The 20,541-nt window shown below is 43.4% G+C and overlaps 1 protein-coding gene across 1 annotated transcript in view; it reads right to left on the bottom strand.

Annotated features, from left to right (window-relative positions):
- The window catches only part of LOC311111965 (maestro heat-like repeat-containing protein family member 1), a 60,044-nt gene that overhangs the window by 23,245 nt on the left and 16,258 nt on the right, over nt 1-20,541 (bottom strand). Inside the window, exons 12-29 of the mRNA XM_084154908.1 lie at nt 18,818-18,891; nt 18,341-18,463; nt 18,067-18,177; nt 17,046-17,190; nt 16,338-16,378; nt 16,002-16,143; nt 15,318-15,370; nt 14,736-14,843; nt 13,727-13,846; nt 13,028-13,150; nt 12,420-12,566; nt 9,425-9,451; nt 6,442-6,564; nt 6,042-6,121; nt 5,576-5,720; nt 1,379-1,474; nt 1,181-1,285; nt 417-552 (exon numbers count right to left, since the gene is read on the bottom strand). Coding sequence (XP_084011034.1) covers nt 417-552; nt 1,181-1,285; nt 1,379-1,474; nt 5,576-5,720; nt 6,042-6,121; nt 6,442-6,564; nt 9,425-9,451; nt 12,420-12,566; nt 13,028-13,150; nt 13,727-13,846; nt 14,736-14,843; nt 15,318-15,370; nt 16,002-16,143; nt 16,338-16,378; nt 17,046-17,190; nt 18,067-18,177; nt 18,341-18,463; nt 18,818-18,891 — 1,899 coding nt within the window. The remainder of the gene's footprint in view (nt 1-416; nt 553-1,180; nt 1,286-1,378; nt 1,475-5,575; nt 5,721-6,041; nt 6,122-6,441; nt 6,565-9,424; nt 9,452-12,419; nt 12,567-13,027; nt 13,151-13,726; nt 13,847-14,735; nt 14,844-15,317; nt 15,371-16,001; nt 16,144-16,337; nt 16,379-17,045; nt 17,191-18,066; nt 18,178-18,340; nt 18,464-18,817; nt 18,892-20,541) is intronic.

Here is a 20,541-nt window from a genome sequence, read left to right as displayed (position 1 = left end):
AGGGAATAGGGTGCCATTTGGAACACAGCCAGAGTTTCTCGTATTAAAGGGGCCCAGAAATGGGCTGTGATGGTCCCTGGGGGAGTTAAGCTGGTCCCTGGGGGAGTTAAGCTGGTCCCTGGGGGAGTTAAGCTGGTCCCTGGGGGAGTTAAGCTGGTCCCTGGGGGAGTTAAGCTGGTCCCTGGGAGAGTTAAGCTGGTCCCTGGGAGAGTTAAGCTGGTCCCTGGGAGAGTTAAGCTGGTCCCTGGGAGAGTTAAGCTGGTCCCTGGGAGAGTTAAGCTGGTCCCTGGGGGAGTTAAGCTGGTCCCTGGGGGAGTTAAGCTGGTCCCTGGGGGAGTTAAGCTGGTCAGCAGAGAATATGAAACTATACAAGACAAGGCGTATTGAATCAGAGACAGAGTGTGTGTGTGTGTTACCTTCGTAGCGTAGCTGGATGTAGAGCAGGGTGTAGATGCAGTCGATGGCTGCCCTGCGGACCAGGGGGTTGGGGTCGGTGCATCGGGGGGCCAGGCGGCCCAGGAGAGAACCCAGGTTGTGGAAGGTTACCATGTTCTACAGAGACAGAAAACCCAGATTAAGGCTAAGGGTTGGTTTGACTTTTAAAGGGATACTTCAGGATTTTGGCAATGAGGCCCTGTATCTACTTCCCCAGAGCCAGATGAACTTGTGGATACAATTTTTAATGACTCTGTGTCCAGTATGAAGAAAATTAGAGGTCGATTCGCGAGCCATTGTTAACTAGCGTTAGCGCAATGACTGGAACTCTATTGGTATTTACAAGGATGCTAGCAGATACCCATAGACTTCCAGTTCAGTTCATCTGAGAAAGTAGATAAAGGGCCTCATTGCCAAATCTTCGAAGTATCCCTTTAACAATAAAAAGGCACTTATATCAACTTCTACTGTTCTCCAGGAGTTCTGGATAATTTATTTAAATGTCCTTCAGTATCTGTGGTCCTGTTGCTGCAAGCCCCATGTTCTTACCAAATGAGCCTTTAGAACCACTGCAAACATTGGTCAGCTCACAAGAGACACTACTGAATATTATGCCATCGCAAATGTTTTGAAAAACACTGCAATATTTGCTGTTAGTTTATGTCTACAGAACTGAAGGACTTTAGCTAGTAAGGTCCAAATATTACCTGAGAAAGAACGGTTTGCAGTTGTTTTTCTGACTCACTTTGACGTTGAGGCTGTTGAAGTAGAACTCTAGGATGTGAGCTGTGGTCTTCATCGCCCTCTCCCTCTCATGGTCCTGACCAGAACTCAACCACGCCTCAATGTGCTGCGGACAACCAAAGGCAGGGTCAAGGTTGGGCTAAAGATCATTGTATAAATAGGTAAACATTTAAGCGTATACTTCTTATCACCAACTTACCTTGAATACACTCTGTAGTCCGTCTGGACTCAGGTCTCTTGCAAGAATATTCCTCAACAACTCCTGAAGCGCATTGAAGGTGTCTTTGTATAACGCCTGTGGGAAAAGGAGTAGATACAAGCTTTACCATCTCCACTTTCAGGGTATCTGCTGGTTCCATGAAGTTGAATTTAAGACTGTTTCCAAGTATTCCCACGCTAAATAAAGAGACACGTGATCGTAAACAAGGTTTGAAATGATTGTTTTAGTCAAACATTATATCTGTTTGGGTTTCTTGCGGTCAATTTGTAGTCTACAAATTATTTTTAATTATGTTCCAGCCCCCCGACCAGCCACCCACGAAAAAGAATCGGCCCGCGGCTGAATCTAGTTGATGATCCCTGGGCTAGGCTATAGATGGCTGAAGTATGGGGATGCCCATCTGCACTTGTTTAGGCTGCCGCAATGGGCTAATCATTAGCTAGATCACAAACTAAGTGTCCAGAATTTTGGCTTCGATACCTATACCAGCTACGATGATACTCAATAACATAACGATACCACTGTGAAAAAAATGCCTTAAAGTCAAAAATACAGCACAGTAACTGTATAAAACATGTGGTCAACTCTCCATCTAGAGAGCTAGGCCACTCGGTGTGCAGTCTTCTGATTCAGCACTGCTCAAAGCACACCGGAGTCAGCTTAACAAGGACCTGTTGAGCAGTTGATTTGTAGAATCTGGCGCGTTAGAGCGGGGCTGGAACAAAAGTCTACACACCCAGTAAGTCTCCTGGAGGTATTAATAATTAATAATAATAAGAATTATTATTATTATTATTATTATGCGATAACATTAGAATATTAGCCTACAACCAAAAATGGCTATACTTCGAAGCAAGATAGCTAAGCGGGATGACTCTAGACTGACCTTTTTCCAGTGCTAAGACAGACATTATTATAGACATTTCATCTAATATGTTCAGGGAATGTATGATAGTTATTCTGATGTGCAATGTCAAAATAGGATCCAGAATAATCAGATATTTTTTTTAGGGATGAATTTGCCTGCATGTTTTTTGTGCATATTGGCCTAGGATATTTGCTACATAATGATACAAATAAATACATATGTTGTATTGTCACATACACCAGATGGGTGCAGTGAAATGTGTTGGTTTTAAAGGGTCAGCTATAGTAGTACGGCACCCCTGGAGCAAATTAGGGTTATGTGCCTTGCTCAGATTTTTCTACTTGTCGAGTCAGGTATTTGAACCAGCAACCTTTCGGTTACAGACCCAACGCTCTAACCGCTAGGCTACCTGCTGCCCAAGGAAGTGGGAACTCAAAACACATTAGCTAGATTGCTAAATCTAAATATGATATCGTCGCTAGATAGCCATGCAATTGATCTAACAGTAAATGTAATATCCTACAAAAACATTCCATTGTTTTAGCCGCAAATGGCATGCTCCACTCCGTTCCGCTGGCTTATCATCCGTTTGTAAAGTGGTGATATTTCCTCTATATTGACAGTTGAGAAATAATTTTTACAGTATACTCAAAGCTGAGACTCTCCTCTTTTTTTAACAACAGTAACAGTAGTTGTTTTAAAACAACTATGTCTTTCACACAATTACATTTATAAATGTTGCTCAACTGCGCTTATCAGAATGCATCTCTCCCTTCACTCCGTGTGCAAAGGGGCGAGAAGGAGTGAGAGCCAGCAGCGAAACAGGGACAGGGTAGATACTTTCTACAGGAAGCAGATTAATGCACACTACTGTTGACCAAATAATGGTTTTAGAACCCAAAAATCTGCAGGAACGTTGTGTAGTCTAAACAGCGACATAAGCAAAATTGCTTCGGTAAGAGGAGGACAATGTCGGTTTATCGTCCCAGCTCTAGGTAGGATTGTTGTCTATCAAATTATACCTTTACCCTTCTCTCTCTCCTCTGGCAACGGCCTGACTCACACTGGCACACACACAGAGGCGCACATGTGGATAGCTCTAACGTCATGAAAGTGCGGCTCGAGTATTATTTGATGTTGCCGTTTTGCCGCAGTGGTAACAATTTACGAAGCAGCGCAATGTAAAACAGTGTAGTCATCTCCGTCGCATTTTTTAAGACCTTTGAAAACTGAATTGAAGACATTTAGACTTATTAAGGCCTTTAAATCAGATAAATGAATTTCAGACCCGCGGACACCCTGCTTCATACTTTCATAAAATGAGTGTGAAGGAACAAAGTGCAGGTTCATGTTTTTGCTGAGATGACTATGTCTATACACAGAGAGAAAGGCTGTGCATATGTGTACTTGAGGATGTTCATGTGTGTCCTAAAGGTTGAACGTGTGTGTATGTATATACAGTGGGGGAAAAAAGTATTTAGTCAGCCACCAATTGTGCAAGTTCTCCCACTTAAAAAGATGAGAGAGGCCTGTAATTTTCATCATAGGTACACGTCAACTATGACAGATAAATTGAGATTTTTTTTCTCCAGAAAATCACATTGTAGGATTTTTAATGAATTTATTTGCAAATTATGGTGGAAAATAAGTATTTGGTCACCTACAAACAAGCAAGATTTCTGGCTCTCACAGACCTGTAACTTCTTCTTTAATAGGCTCCTCTGTCCTCCACTCGTTACCTGTATTAATGGCACCTGTTTGAACTTGTTATCAGTATAAAAGACACCTGTCCACAACCTCAAACAGTCACACTCCAAACTCCACTATGGCCAAGACCAAAGAGCTGTCAAAGGCCACCAGAAACAAAATTGTAGACCTGCACCAGGCTGGGAAGACTGAATCTGCAATAGGTAAGCAGCTTGGTTTGAAGAAATCAACTGTGGGAGCAATTATTAGGAAATGGAAGACATACAAGACCACTGATAATCTCCCTCGATCTGGGGCTCCACGCAAGATCTCACCCCATGGGGTCAAAATGATCACAAGAACGGTGAGCAAAAATCCCAGAACCGCACGGGGGGACCTAGTGAATGACCTGCAGAGAGCTGGGACCAAAGTAACAAAGCCTACCATCAGTAACACACTACGCCGCCAGGGACTCAAATCCTGCAGTGCTAGACGTGTCCCCCTGCTTAAGCCAGTACATGTCCAGGCCCGTCTGAAGTTTGCTAGAGTGCATTTGGATGATCCAGAAGAGGATTGGGAGAATGTCATATGGTCAGATGAAACCAAACTAGAACTTTTTGGTAAAAACTCAACTCGTCGTGTTTGGAGGACAAAGAATGCTGAGTTGCATCCAAAGAACACCATACCTACTGTGAAGCATGGGGGTGGAAACATCATGCTTTGGGGCTGTTTTTCTGCAAAGGGACCAGGACGACTGATCCGTGTAAAGGAAAGAATGAATGGGACCATGTATCGTGAGATTTTGAGTGAAAACCTCCTTCCATCAGCAAGGGCATTGAAGATGAAACGTGGCTGGGTCTTTCAGCATGACAATGATCCCAAACACACCGCCCGGGCAACGAAGGAGTGGCTTCGTAAGAAGCATTTCAAGGTCCTGGAGTGGCCTAGCCAGTCTCCAGATCTCAACCCCATAGAAAATCTTTGGAGGGAGTTGAAAGTCTGTGTTGCCCAGCGACAGCCCCAAAACATCACTGCTCTAGAGGAGATCTGCATGGAGGAATGGGCCAAAATACCAGCAACAGTGTGTGAAAACCTTGTGAAGACTTACAGAAAACGTTTGACCTGTGTCATTGCCAACAAAGGGTATATAACAAAGTATTGAGAAACTTTTGTTATTGACCAAATACTTATTTTCCACCATAATTTGCAAATAAATTCATTAAAAATCCTACAATGTGATTTTCTGGATTTTTTTTCTCATTTTGTCTGTCATAGTTGACGTGTACCTATGATGAAAATTACAGGCCTCTCTCATCTTTTTAAGTGGGAGAACTTGCACAATTGGTGGCTGACTAAATACTTTTTTCCCCCACTGTATACTAGAGGTTGCACATTGGCTGTATAGTGTGTATTGGAGGCAGTGAATGTTCATCATAGAGTTGCTGCTGCTCTGCCCTCTCCTCTCTCTATTTGGGTTCCAGCACCTCTCTCTGCTCTCTCCTCTCTCTGTTTGGGTTCTAGCACCTCTCTCCTCTCTCTATTTGGGTTCCAGCACCTCTCTCCTCTCTATTTGGGTTCCAGCACCTCTCACCTCTCTCTATTTGGGTTCCAGCACCTCTCACCTCTCTCTGTTTGGGCTCCAGCACCTCTTCGTCTTTGCCCCTTTCCTTGTCTGGAGTGTCCAGCGGGGGCAGGCCGTACACACCGTTCAGACACGTCCGCAGCATCTCAAAGTTGTCATTCTCCGTCAGCGCCGGCTCCAGGTTACTGGGGTCAGCCTGGGGTCAAGGATTAATAATCACTCAGTAGGAGCTAGGGTTACAAAACGTTCCAAAAATTCCCAGGTTTTCCAGATATCCTGGTTGGAAGACTCCTGGAATCAGGAGGGAAGGAATCAGCAGGAAATCCAGAATCCTCCAACTAGTATTTCTGGAAAACATGGGAATTTTGGGAAAGTTACCGGATTTTGAGGAAGATGAAACACCTGGTACTGACAAGCTCCTGGCAGGCTGACTGTCTATGGCTGACATCTCTAGGCTCTGTTCCAACATGCAACCCACTAGCACACCTCTTGGAATTAAAGGATACATGAGGTTGGCACACGTCGTCATCACAAGGTGGCGAACCGGAGTCCGCATGGCATCCGTCGGTTCTGCCTTGATAAAATCCTTCAACAAAGTAAAGGAAGATATTGAGAGGGAACAACACAATCAGGACCACTTTACTATAGCACCCCTTATATCATAGAGCCTTTCTAACAGATACATAAGACATAACAGCCGTCATAGGCAGTCATAAACAATGTTTTGCAGTTGGTGTGATCTAAATCCGGTAACATTTAATTTAATCCTCCGTCATAAGGGATACATAATACTGTCATAACAATGACATAACAGAATACATAAACATCACATAACATGACATAACAGACGACATAAACATGACATAACAGATTACAAACATGACATAACAGATGACAAACACTGACCATCATGACTCCCATGAGTTCCTGCTTGCGGACGAACATGTAGCCCTGTTTGCGTACGACGGTGCTGATGGCCTTGGCTATGAGCCCCACGCTCTGAATCAGACTCAGCTTCATGGTCAGGTCCTGACGAGGGGGAAATAAAGAGTACACACACACACACACACACACACCCACCCCGATAGAGACACACACACACACACAGACAGACCGACATAAACACACACAAAAAATACACACACAAAGACAAACACACAGCCTCAGACTGTGTTCATGGTCATTGGCGATAGCGGTCAGAGGTTTAGTTTGTTCGCATCATTGTGAGCAAGACAACCAAATATTAGTTGTATAGTGCAACCCTCAAGCATACACAGACAGTCACTTACCCTATGATTCTAAAGTTCCCTCTGACATCAATAAAACATATAGAGATAGTCTAGAGCAGGACCAAGGAATTCAACTGTAGTGATTTTTATATTTTGTTGAAATGTCAGGGGTCCATAAAAGAACGATCTTAAACTTCATAAGAGCATCCCATCAATAGAATGGTTTCAGCACATGGCATAAGAAACAATAGAGTATGGTTGGGTCAGTCACATAAATTCAACTGAAGATTAATTTCACAACTTTTCAGTTGGCTTAAAATCTATGTATACAGTGCATTCGGAAAGCATTCAGACACCTTCACTTTTTCCACATTGTTACGTTACAGCCTTATTCTAAAACTGATTAAATTGTTTGTTTTATCTCTCATCAATCTACACACAATAACCCATAATGACAAAGCAAATGTATTAAAAATAAAAAACGGTAATATTACATTTACATAATTATTCAGACCCACTTTGAAGCACCTTTGGCAGCGATTACAGCCTCGAGTCTTCTTGGGTATGACGCTACAAGCTTGGCACACCTGTATTTGGGGAGTCTCTCCTATTCTTCTCTGCAAATCCTCTCAAGCTCTGTCATGTTGGATGGGGAGTGTTGCTGCACAGCTATTTTCAGGTCTCTCCAGAGATGTTCGTTTGGGTTCAAGTCCGGGCTCTGGCTGGGCCACTCAAGGACATTCAGAGACTTCTCCCGAAGCCACTCCTGCGTTGTCTTGGCTGTGTCCTTAGGGTCGTTGTCCTGTTTGAAGGTGAACCTGCGCCTCAGTCGGAGATCCTGAGCGCTCTGGAGCAGGTTTTCATCAAGGATCTTTCTGTACTTGACCCATGGGGCGGCGCACAATTGGCCCAGCGTCATCCAGGGTAGGGGAGGGAATAGCCGGCAGGGATGTAGCTCAGTTGGTAGAGCATGGCGTTTGCAACGCCAGGGTTGTGGGTTCGTTTCCCACGGGGGGTATAAAAAAATTAATAATAATGTATGCACTCACTAACTGTAAGTCGCTCTGGATAAGAGCGTCTGCTAAAATGACTAAAATGTAAATCTTTCTGTACTTTGCTCCGTTCATCTTTCCCTCGATTCTGACTAGTCTCCCAGTCCCTGCCGCTGACAGACATCCCCACAGCATGATGCTGCCACCATCATGCTTCACCATAGGGATGGTATTGGCCAGGTGATGAGCGGCGCCAGGTTTCCTCCAGATGTGACGCTTGACATTCAGGCCAAAGAGTTCAATCTTGGTTTCATCAGACCAGAGAATCTTGTTTCTAATGGTCTGAGAGTCCTTTAGGTGCCTTTTGGCAAACTCCAAGCGGGCTGTCATGTGCCTTTTACTGAGGAGTGGCTTCCGTCTGGCCACTCTACCCTAAAGGACTGATTGGTGGAGTGCTGCAGAGATGGTTGTCCTTCTGGAAGGTTCTCCCATCTCCACAGAGGAGCTCTGGAGCTCTGTCAGAGTGACCATCGGGTTCTTGGTCACCTCCCTGACCAAGGCCCTTCTCCCACGATTGCTCAGTTTGGCCAGGCAGCCAACTCTAGGAAGAGTCTTGGTGGTTCCAAACTTCTTCTATTTAAGAATGATGGAGGCCAATGTGTTCTTGAAGACCTTCAATACTGTAGACATTTTTTGGTACCCTTCCCCAGATCTGTGCCGACACAATCCTGTCTCGGAGCTCTACGGACAATTCCTTCGACCTCATGGCTTGGTTTTCGCTCTGACATGCACTGTCAACTGTGGGATCTTATATAGACAGGTGTGTGCCTTTCCAAATCATGTCCAATCAATTGAATTTACCACAGGTGGACTCCAATCAAGTTGTAGAAACATCTCAAGGATGATCAATGGAAACAGGATGCACCTGAGATCAATTTCGAGTCTCATAGCAAAGGGTCTGAATACTTATGTAAATAAGGTATTTCTGTTTTTAATACATTTGCAAACATCTCTAAAAACCTGTTTTCGCTTTGTCATTATGGGGCATTGTGTGTAGATTGATGAGGGGGAAAAAATACTTTAATCCATTTTAGACTAAGGCTGCAACGTAACAAAATGTGGTAAGGGTGAAGGGGTCTGAATACTTTCAGAATGCACTGTAGATACAGGTCAATATCAATTAAACAATCAATCAAAAGTAGAGGGTGTATTTTTTGAGAATGATCATCCATGCCTTGATTTGGAGACTGTAAATGTCAGAGAGAAATGTAAGCTTTGCAATCTGGATGGGAAAAAATGTATTTCAATTTTCACCATCTGATTTGGCATCACAACCTAAGAGCTGGTGTGAGTCTTAGATCAGAAATGTAAGGAAACACCATAGAGCCCCTAGAAACACCATAGAGCCATACAGTGTTAGTATGACATTGAGGGCATTCAAAAGCTCTAAACGTTCTGAACTTCTGAAACAGAGGCAAACAAACACACTGCCTCCCCATCATAACTACATGTGGTGCTGCTCTTTCAACTAGAGAGACATTTACTTCTAAAAGTTCAGAACGTTGAAGCAGCAGCGTTCTAGAGAGAAGAGATTGTTACAAGAGTTTTAGTGAGAGAGAGAGAGCGTAGAGAGAGAGAGGATCCTTTGTCAGGGTCCCGTCACGGTACCTTGGTCTCTATTTTAATCCCCAGAACCTGCACAACATAAAAGTAACAAGGAGTTTAATTCACAAGTGTACACTACTAGACAATAATATATCCTTTCCCCTAAAGAGAAGAGAATGTGCTCTTTCCCCTCATTAAGAAAATGTTTTATCTGACTACAGAAGGCCCTTACCATGAAACTGTTCCACATTTAGATGGTTAACCGTGGTATGGGAGAGCGATACATTAAATGTCTCACAGATACAGATGAACTCTATATCCGCATTGCAGTGCAGTAAAAAGGTTAGCAAATGTTACAGTGCTGGCCAACTAGCCGTATCCAATTAAATGAGCCCTGTGTGGAACCCAAATGACTCAATGGATATAGACTCGGCTTCTTAACATTAAACACCTTGTGTGTGTGTCCAACCACCCACCCTAACCACAGACATAAAAATCCTATGCTCCAATTCAAGTGGAAATCTGGAGGTCATACATTGGCAGCGGCCCCTGAATGCTACAGTTTAACAGGACTCATTTAACAAAGAAAACTATGAAGGCTAGTTTTCAGACAGTCATTGTAATGCTAAGCATATGGCCGGCGGGTAAAGGAGATCCCTGAGGATATAAACCAGGTTCATCTGTAGCCACGGAGAGACAGAGAGACCTCCTGAATGATATGGCGTGATCTCTCCTTCAACTGATTGATATAATCACATATTCCTTTTACTGTGGTTTTTGTTGTGTGGTTTATGTTCCTTTCAAATGCCACAAATATGCCCCATCATTGGTTTTCTTTAAAACCAGTTAGTGATGGTTTAGTATTACATACAGTTGAAGTCGGAAGTTTACGTACACGTTAGCCAAATACATTTAAACTCAGTTTTTCACAATTCCTGACATTTAATCCTAGTAACAATTCCCTGTCTTAGGTCAGTTAGGATCACCACTTTATTTTATGAATGTGAAATGTCCGAATAATAGTAGAGAGAATGATTTATTTCAGCTTTCATTTCTTTCATCACATTCCCAGTTGGTCAGAAGTTTACTTACACTCAATTAGTATTTGGTAGCATTGCCTTTAAATTGTTTAACTTGGGTCAAACGTTTTGGGTAGCCTTCCACAAGCTTCCCACAATAAGTTGGGTGAATTTTGGCCCATTCCTCCTGACGGAGCTGGTGTAACTGAGTCAGGTTTGTAGGCCTCCTTGCTCGCACACACCTTTTCAGTTCTGCCCACAAATTTTCTATAGGATTGAGGTCAGGGCTTTGTGATGGCCACTCCAAAACCTTGACTTTGTTGTCCTTAAGCCATTTTGCCACAACTTTGGAAGTATGCTTGGGGTCATTGTCCATTTGGAAGACCCATTTGCGACCAAGCTTTAACTTCCTGACTGAGGTCTTGAGATGTTGCTTCAATATATCCACATAATTTTCCTTCCTCATGATGCCATCTATTTTGTGAAGTGCACCAGTCTCTCCTGCAGCAAAGCACCGCCACAGCATGATATGCCACCGTGCTTCACGGTTGGGATGGTGTTCTTCGGCTTGCAAGCGACCCCCTTTTTCCTCCAAACATAACGATGGTCATTATGGCCAAACAGTTCTATTTTTGTTTCATCAGACCAGAACACATTTCTCCAAAAAGTACGATCTTTGTCCCCATGTGCAGTTGCAAACCGTAGTCTGGCTTTTTTATGGCGGTTTTGGAGCAGTGGCTTCTTCCTTGCTGAGTGGCCTTTCAGGTTATGTCGATATAGGACTCATTTTACTGTGGATATAGATACTTTTGTACCTGTTTCCTCCAGCATTTTGGCAAGTTGGTTAGGACATCTACTTTGTGCATGACACAAGTAATTATTCCAACAATTGTTTACAGACAGATTATTTCACATATAATTCACTGTATCACAATTCCAGTGGGTCAGAAGTTTACATACACTAAGTTGACTGTGCCTTTAAACAGCTTGGAAAATTCCAGAAAATGATGTCATGGCTTTAGAAGCTTCTGATAGGCTAATTGACATCATTTGAGTCAATTGGAGGTGTACCTGTGGATGTATTTCAAGGCCTACCTTCATAGCCAGTGCCTCTTTGCTTGACATCATGGGAAAATCAAAAGAAATCAGCCAAGACCTCATCCTGGTTCATTCAGACTACGTTTTGCAACTGCACATGGGGACAAAGATTGTACTTTTTGGAGAAATGTCCTCTGGTCTGATGAAACAAAAACAGAACTGTTTGGCCATAATGACCATCGTTATGTTTGGAGGAAAAAGGGGGTGGCTTGCAAGCCGAAGAACACCATCCCAACCATGAAGCACAAGGGTGGCAGCATCATGCTGTGGTGGGGCTTTGCTGCAGGAGGGACTGGTACACTTCACAAAATAGATGGCATCATGAGGAAGGAAAATTATGTGGATATATTGAAGCAACATCTCAAGACATCAGTCAGGAAGTTAAAGCTTGGTCGCAAATGGTCTTCCAAATGGACAATGACCCCAAGCATACTTCAAAAGTTGTGGCAAAATGGCTTAAGGACAACAAAGTCAAGGTATTGGAGTGGCCATCACAATCCTACAGAAAATGTGGGGGCAGAACTGAAAAGGCGTGTGCGAGCTAGGAGGCCTACAAACCTGACTCAGTTACACCAGCTCTGTCAGGAGGAATGGGCCAAAATTCACCCAACTTATTGTGGGAAGCTTGTGGAAGGCTACCCGAAACATTTGACCCAAGTTAAACAATTTAAAGGCAATGCTACCAAATACTAATTCCCACTGGGAATGTGATGAAAGAAAGAAATGCTGAAATAAATCATTCTCTCTACTATTATTCTGACATTTCACATTCTTAAAATAAAAGTGGTGATCCTAACTGACCTAAGACAGGGAATTTTTACTAGGATTAAATGTCAGGAATTGTGAAAAACTGAGTTTAAATGTATTTGGCTAAGGTGTATGTAAACTTCCGACTTCAACTGTATGTCCTACTTCATCTCTCCCAGGCCCTAGCTCCTTACCTTGGTGTTGAAGTGCTTACTGATGCTGCGGAGGATGTCGGAGTCGATGCGGGACAGGATCTGGTCCTCTGGGGCGTGGAGTGCTACGTAACCGTAACACAGGATCAGTGTGCTCTTCATCTTCTCTACATCCACGTCATTCTTGTCCTGAGGAAGAGGAGGAGGAGGTAGTGATGGGAGGATGAAGGTTTCCCAGACACAGATTGAGCCTAGTACTGGACTAAAAAGCTATTTCAATGTGGGATTAATGTCAACTTTGTAAAAACCTTCAAATATATAAATTAGGCTAATTAAATCAGTTTATCAATACCTGTACATGTTTCCTTTCAAATACTTTAGCAGGGCTTGATAGAGCTCGTCTGGTGAAATGGAACCAATGGAATAATCCCAAAAGTGCAAATCTTGCCTACTGTATGTGGCACTCCAGGCAGGCTCAATCAAACGCTCAAAATAGTAGAACGAAATCAACACACTCCATAAAATCATGAATCTGAATCTGTCAAATTGCTGACTGTATGGTGTATTGAGAGAACGTCCAAGGCAGACATTGCCAAGTTTGTGTTTTTCTCCGCCTACAATGAAACTAAAAACATGAATAGCCTACTAACTTTGAGCAGGCTGAATATTCCTGAGGCTTTCTTGAAGGCGTCAGATTTCCCAAAGTCGTCCAGTTTGGCCAGAGTGGCATCGAGATGACTGCTGGCACACAGCCCGATCCCCATGGCGACACCCTGGGAAACCCATTACCCCAAACACACCCAATTAGTACAGTTTAATGGATGCTTAAGCCTCCAATGACCAAATAGTACATCTATATTATCATTAACATCGTCATTAGAATTTGATTACCACACTCTGTTATTAGGCCTAAAGATAGTAAAAACACAACAATTCCTAATCATCTGGTTGTAATACAACGGAAATGAGGGGGGGAAAAAACGTTTAATTCCAGACACAAATTACAGCTTAGGAAGGCAGACGTGACATGCCTTTGAAAATAATCAAAGGCTTAAGAGTACTTGTCACAAGACTGTCTTTACTAGGCAATTTAGCTGTAGAGGCCATCGCACAAAGACACACTGTTCTGCCTGGCGACACTCTGCCCTGCCTTACGCAGACAATTACATGAAGGGTCACGATGAACGTATGAAGAGAAATACACAAACAAACCCCTAGTTTCTGTGTAATTCCAACCCTCAATGTACACAATGCCCTGGTGTTTATGAGCGACTCAGGGGGGGTAGAAAAGCAACTGCTATCAAGAGGATCGTGGCCTGACTCAAATGGGGTCGGACTAAGAGGTTTACCGCTCTCTCGATGGCGTCGTTGTGTCGTGCGCTGATCAGTATCTCCTGCAGCTGCTTCTGGACCACCTCCTTGTTGTAACAATGCTGCAGAGTCACTCCAATGCACCTGTAGAGGAAACTCTGTGGAAAGAGCCATGAAGCCAAGACTATAAACCTTGATAGTTTGTAGAATATATTGTTTTCAAGAAGATATTGCTAAGGCTTATGAGGTTCTACCAACCTTGAAAGTTTGTAGAAGATATTGTTTTAGTAAGATTTTGTTAACGCTAATGATGTTCAGAACAGTTCCTTGAGGTATTTTTAAATAAGATCATGTTTAAAGACACAAATAAATAGAATGTGTTACATCTAATGGTTAGATTCAGGAGTTATTCCTGAACTATAACTGGAGACCAGAGAACTCCCTGGTCAGGTCATGAAGAACTCTTGGCCCTACTCATGTTTGAAGCGAGGTTAGGATGAGGTTGGCCCTACTCATGGTTGAAGAGAGGTTAGGATGAGGTTGGCCCTACTCATGGTTGAAGAGAGGTTAGGATGAGGTTGGCACTACTCATGGTTGAAGAGAGGTTAGGATGAGGTTGGCACTACTCATGGTTGAAGAGAGGTTAGGATGAGGTTGGCCCTACTCATGGTTGAAGAGAGGTTAGGATGAGGTTGGCCCTACTCATGGTTGAAGAGAGGTTAGGATGAGGTTGGCCCTACTCATGGTTGAAGAGAGGTTAGGATGAGGTTGGCCCTACTCATGGTTGAAGAGAGGTTAGGATGAGGTTGGCCCTACTCATGGTTGAAGAGAGGTTAGGATGAGGTTGGCCCTACTCATGGTTGAAGAGAGGTTAGGATGAGGTTGGCCCTACTCATGGTTGAAGAGAGGTTAGGATGAGGTTGGCCCTACTCATGGTTAAAGAGAGGTTAGGATGAGGTTGGCACTACTCAGGGTTGAAGAGAGGTTAGGATGAGATTTGCCCTACTCATGGTTGAAGAGAGGTTAGGATGAGATTTATTCACTAACCTTCTCCTCCAGGGACTGATTATAGGTGGAGAGGTAACGCGTGGCCTCTATAGCCAGCTGGCAGCTCCACTTGTCATCAGCTATGGCCACCAGGGACTTGGCTAGGAGCTGTATATGTCCGGACAAAACCCCACCACACAGCCATGTGACTACATCATAATGCTGTACATCAAATCCCTTTGTGACTGAAACAACAGCAAACACTTCTTATGCAACACTTTATGTGTCAGACACTGTCTACGTCCCAAACGGCACCCTATTCCCTATGTAGTGCACTACTTTTGACCAGAGCATCTTAAAATGAATAAGATGCAATTTGGGACGCACCCTGTTCTGCATAGTGACTGTTACTGACAGTGTTGTGGAGACAGACAATGAGATGTTAGATAAAGACCACCATAGTGACTGTTATTGACAGTGTTGTTGGGACAGACAGAGATGTTAGATAAAGACCACCATAGTGACTGTTATTGACAGTGTTGTTGGGACAGACAGAGATGTTAGATAAAGACCACCATAGTGACTGTTATTGACAGTGTTGTGGGGACAGACAAAGACGATGTTAGATAAAGACCAGCATACCTGTAATAGACTCTCTTCCCATTTCTTGTTGTCTAGTGTTTCTGGTGTAGACTCTGTAAAGAAGTAGAACAGAGAATAAACCATAGTACTCAGACCTCGCTTGCTGCACTTCCTGCCAGACAACAAAAAGATTTCCAAGCCGACCAAAGAGCTAAAATGATTTAAGATCAGTTTTAATACCCTATGCTCTACTTAAATCCAAGTTATGTATTTTTATGATGGAAAGACGAAATAGCCCAGAGCTAAAAAAGCTCTATCACAAAAAAATAAATATAGCCCCGACATTGCCTTTAAAAATTTGAATCACTTATAACGTCCCTTAACTGGAGCTGTTGTGGTAGAAGGATGCGTCTTTATTAATATCAGTTCTCTCTCAGTAGAATACACAGCGCAATAACTATTTTATACCACTGACATTAGAATGGGGTTCAAACAGCCCCCTAAGCTGTCAATACTGCAGTAGCAATAAAAGTCACTCAGGGTTATTTCTGCTTTGGTCTCTCCAAAGGGGGTGGGGTCATTCAGAGAGAGATATAGGATGAGTCCCAAATGGCACCCTATTCCCTATATAGTGCACTACTTTTGACCAGGGCCCATAAGCACAACATAGGGAGCCATTATGGACACTGCCATAGCTCGCTATAGGTTTTAAGGCTCTGGGGTCATTGAGTTGAGGTCCTTTACCTTCCAGGTAGCTGAGGAGAGCAGGGATCTCCTTCTCCCAGAGTGTCTCAGTGTTGGGGTGGATATTAGGGCTTATGACGTTCAGTAGAGACAGAGACGGTGCACCATGGCCACGACTCCGGAACGGGAACGAACCGTTCACCTGAGACACACACACGACATGACGCGACCACATCCCGATTTACAGGTAAGACAAAGCAATAGCCCAGCTATTATTGGAGACATTGATCATATTTTTGGGGTTTAAATCAAGTTCAAGTTTTATAAAACACCCACATAGCAAACTGAAATCCATGCGCATACAAATGGAATGCCATTAGGGTTTCATAGACTCACCAAGAGCCGGACCATCAGTATATGTGGAGAGGGAAGATTAACTGAATTGAAAAGAAGAACAAGATGAGAGCGTAAACAAGGTTGATAGCAGACTAAAGCATTATAATGAATGACTGAATGATTAACTGGCCAGGCTCGTACTTCTCCCCACAAAGAGTTCAGCTTAATCATCGTCTTCTCATTGAAACAATGACCTTACAGTTCAAGACCCGGGCGACGCTAGTGCTTTATTTAGTGATAAATGTGGCTTCTCATTCAGCTAATAAGAACCAGACACTCTGGTCTGTCTGGCCTCTCAGCACCGACCAACGGCCCTTTAATGAGAACAAAATGGCTGTATAAAATATACTTTCAACAGGAAAAAGAACGATTCCCAATCCCAAAGAAATGCTGACGAGGAGTAGGCTGGGGCTGCGGCCATCTTGTTTACATTAAAGGGCTTGTGTGCCAGAATCCCAAGACGGGAAGGCCAGACGGACTCAGAGAGTGGAAAAGGAAAAGAGGAAATGACCTCATGCCATTGGTCAGATCCCCCGGGTTCATCATGATGACATCATAATGGTTTGTTAATATGAATGTAATGTACTGTATGTGAATGTACTGTGTGTGAATGTACTGTATATGTCTACCAGGGAGAATGCAATATACAAAAGACAAACGTCTGTTGCGCACATAGTAAACGGATCTCCTTCTTCTAAAGACACCTACCTTGCTCGTTGAAGTCTATGTTGAAGTTGGACTCCTGGGCGGCTCTCTTCTTGGTGCCCAGCAGTGTGAGGCTCTTGCAGAGCGGTGCGGTGGCGTTGGAGTACTGACCTGGGGTCAGGTAGTACAGCAACATGGGCCACAGGACCTGAAGACAGACAGAGGATCACAGTCAGGTAGTACAGCATGGAACACAGCATCTGAAGAAAGAAAGACAGACAGACAGCTACTACAGCATGGACCACAGCACGTGAAGATAGACAGATGTACAGTAATATCACAACATTGAGTTCGCCTGGTACAATTAAACCAATAGAATAGTCACAAAAGTGCAAACCCATAACTCTAGACATGTTAAATCAAACCCAGAACTATAGGCATGCTAAATCAAACCCAGAACTATAGGCATGCTAAATCAAACCCACAACTATAGTCATGCTAAATCAAACCCAGAACTATAGGCATGCTAAATCAAACCCACAACTATAGGCATACTAAATCAAACCCACAACTATAGGCACGCTAAATCAAACCCACAACTATAAATCAAACTCTCTCAAAATATTTGTATGATTTGAAACCAATTCTGCAGTCCAACTGTCCATGCAATGAAGACTTCAGCCAGTGGCCAAGAAAGGCGAGAATGCAGTGTAGACACAGAGATTTAATCCAATGAAGGCATGGTAAATCACTGTTCTCTTCGGTCTCTGTCAATGCCTTGTCTAATAGCTTCCAGTGGGAAGTAATACAAGAGACATGTCATCTCAGAGAGAGTGTTGATGTTGGGAACCGCAAAGGAACAAGTAACTAAGAGCAGAGTGATTGGCTGTAAAACAGACAGGGTGATGCTGTCTTTGGATGTGACACTGTCACTGTGTCAAGTGTTTATGAGGATCTTCTCTGTCTGTCTCGGCAAGGAAAACAGAGCAGGTTCCCCCCCCCCCCCATGTCAATAAAGACTATTGAATTGTGAGTGAGTGAGTGACAGAGAGAGAGGAGTCTTATCTCCATACAGTAGACTCACGTCAGTCAGGCGTCCCACAGTCGTAGTGAAGAGGTCAAGTGTGTTGTCACACATGCTCCGCAGAGCCTCATTGGTCACTTCCTCCGGGTCACTGGGGCGCTGGCCTGGACGCTGCAACAAACCAAACCCACACACAGTTCTTTAGAAACACACACAGACCACAATATACAAGTCAGAGTATTTTTAACTGATCCACCATTTACAATGTCATGCTAATCCTTCGCCAAGGATAATGGCTTCAGACCAATAAGTATTGTAGACGTGCTAAACGTACATAGTAGGTGTCAGGGAGAGCACAGTGTTGGATGATAAACTTGACCAGCAGGTCTCCTCCCTCCAGCTCCAGGTAACCATGGTGAGCCATGGCACTGATCACCTGGACAACCCTCTTCTTCACCTGCAGGGAGAAACGATAGACAGAGGTCAGAGGTCAAGTATAACACTAACAATAAACCGTTAAGAAAACCTTTAGGGCCGGTTTCCCTGATTAAGCACGTTTGTACTAAAAGACATGTTCAATGGAGATTATAGCCTATTGAAAGTGGTTTTCAAACCAGGACCAGATTTAATCCATGTCTAGGAAATTAGCCCATTATGTATGATGTGTTCCCCAATGGAAAATGTGTTGGTTTTTTACAGCGTGTGGATATGGGTAATTGAAACGGTGTTTGATTTTATTTTCTATGCCTTTTAGGAGTGAAAACTGTGCCAAAGTGTAACAGTTTAATATTTACACATGGCATGAGGTTACCTTATTGCTGTGGTCAGCCAGTGGTTGTCTGATGCTGGCCAGGATGAGAAGCTTCTTCGACTCCATAATGGATGCTAGATCACAGACAGGAAGACTTGAGTAACGTCGAGGTCATTTCATATCAAACAAGTCCTTTTTAAAGTACCAGTGATGCTTTCAAATCCAGAGAATGGAGTCACTTAACACTAGAACCTCTAAAGCAGTCATTTTGACTGCTCATTCATTAATTTATTTTATTACTCTGCCATTTTTAAAGTCATGCCTCCCTCCGTCCTTGACTTTTCCTATATAACACACTGTCATTGTTAGAATCTTAATATCACAAACAGAACAGGAGTTATAACCAGTTTTAGGAGGGCATGTCATTATTTGAATGGTTTTACACCATAAGTTGGTGTGGGTGTTTTGGATCAGATGGCACGGCTGTACTCGGTGAAAGGAGGCACCCGCTGCTGGCCTGTTTCTTTGTTCTACAACATGCTTGACTTTGCTGCTATCAAAACACACGTGTTCAAGCAGAGCATGAACAACAGCATGCCCTATAGAGACTCGAGGCCCAGCGGTTCTAGTGTTAAATAGTTACTGTACTGTCTGTATATAAAGGGAGTAAGTTGCTGTACTGTATACGAGTGAGTAAGTAGTAGTGAGTAGTAGTGTCTATAGGTATACTGTAGTGAGTAGTATTGTCTATAGGTATACTGTAGTAGTGAGTAGTAGTGTCTATATGAATACTGTAGTAGTGAGTAGTAGTTTCTATGTATACTGTAGTAGTGAGTAGTAGCGTCTACATATACAGTGCATTCAGAAAGTATTCAGTCCCCTTGACCTTTTCCACGTTTTGTTACATTACAGCTTTATTCTAAAATGGATCAAATAAAATAAATTATTCAGTCTATACACAATAACCCATAATGACAAAGCGAAAACAGGTTTAGAATTTTTTGCAAATGTATTAAAAATAAAAAACAGAAATACCTTATTCATATAAGTATTCAGACCCTTTGATATGAGACTCGAAGTTGAGCTCAAGCGCATCCTGTTTCCACTGATCTTCCTTGAGATGTTTCTATAACTTGATTGGAGTTCACCTGTGGCAAATTCAATTGATTGGATATGATTTGGAAAGGTACACACACCTGTCTATTTAAAGGTCCATGAGGTCGAAGGAATTCGAGCTCAGAGACAGGATTGTGTCGAGGCACAGATCCAAGGAAGGGTACCAAACATTTATGCAGCATTGAAGGTCCCCAAGAACACAGTGGCCTCCATCAACCACCAAGACTCTTCCTAGAGCTGGCCGCCCAGCCAAACTTAGCAATTGGGAGAGAAGGGCCTTGGTCAGGGAGGTGACCAAGAACCCGACGGTCACTCTGACAGAGCTCCAGATTTCCTCTGTGGAAATGGGAGAAACTTCCAGAAGGACAACCATCTCTGCAGCACTCCACCAATCAGGCCTTTATGGTAGAGTGGCCAGACGGAAGCCACTCCTCAGTAAAAGGCACATGACAGCCCGCTTGGAGTTTGCCAAAATGCACCTAAAGACTCTCAGACTGATGAAACCAAGATTGAACTCTTTGGCCTGAATGCCAAGCGTCACGTCTGGAGGAAACCTAGCACCATCCCTAAGGTGAAGCATGTGGTGGCAGCATCATGCTGTGGGGATGTTTTTCAGCGGCAGGGACTGGGAGACTAGTCAGGATCGAGGGAAAGATGAACGGAGCAAA

Source organism: Coregonus lavaretus (genome assembly GCF_964263955.1).
Source record: "Coregonus lavaretus genome assembly, chromosome: 3".
In the NCBI taxonomy this organism is placed as follows: Eukaryota; Metazoa; Chordata; class Actinopteri; order Salmoniformes; family Salmonidae; genus Coregonus; species Coregonus lavaretus.
Note: the sequence above shows the minus strand (reverse complement) of the source record. Positions and strands in the feature narration are given on the sequence as shown.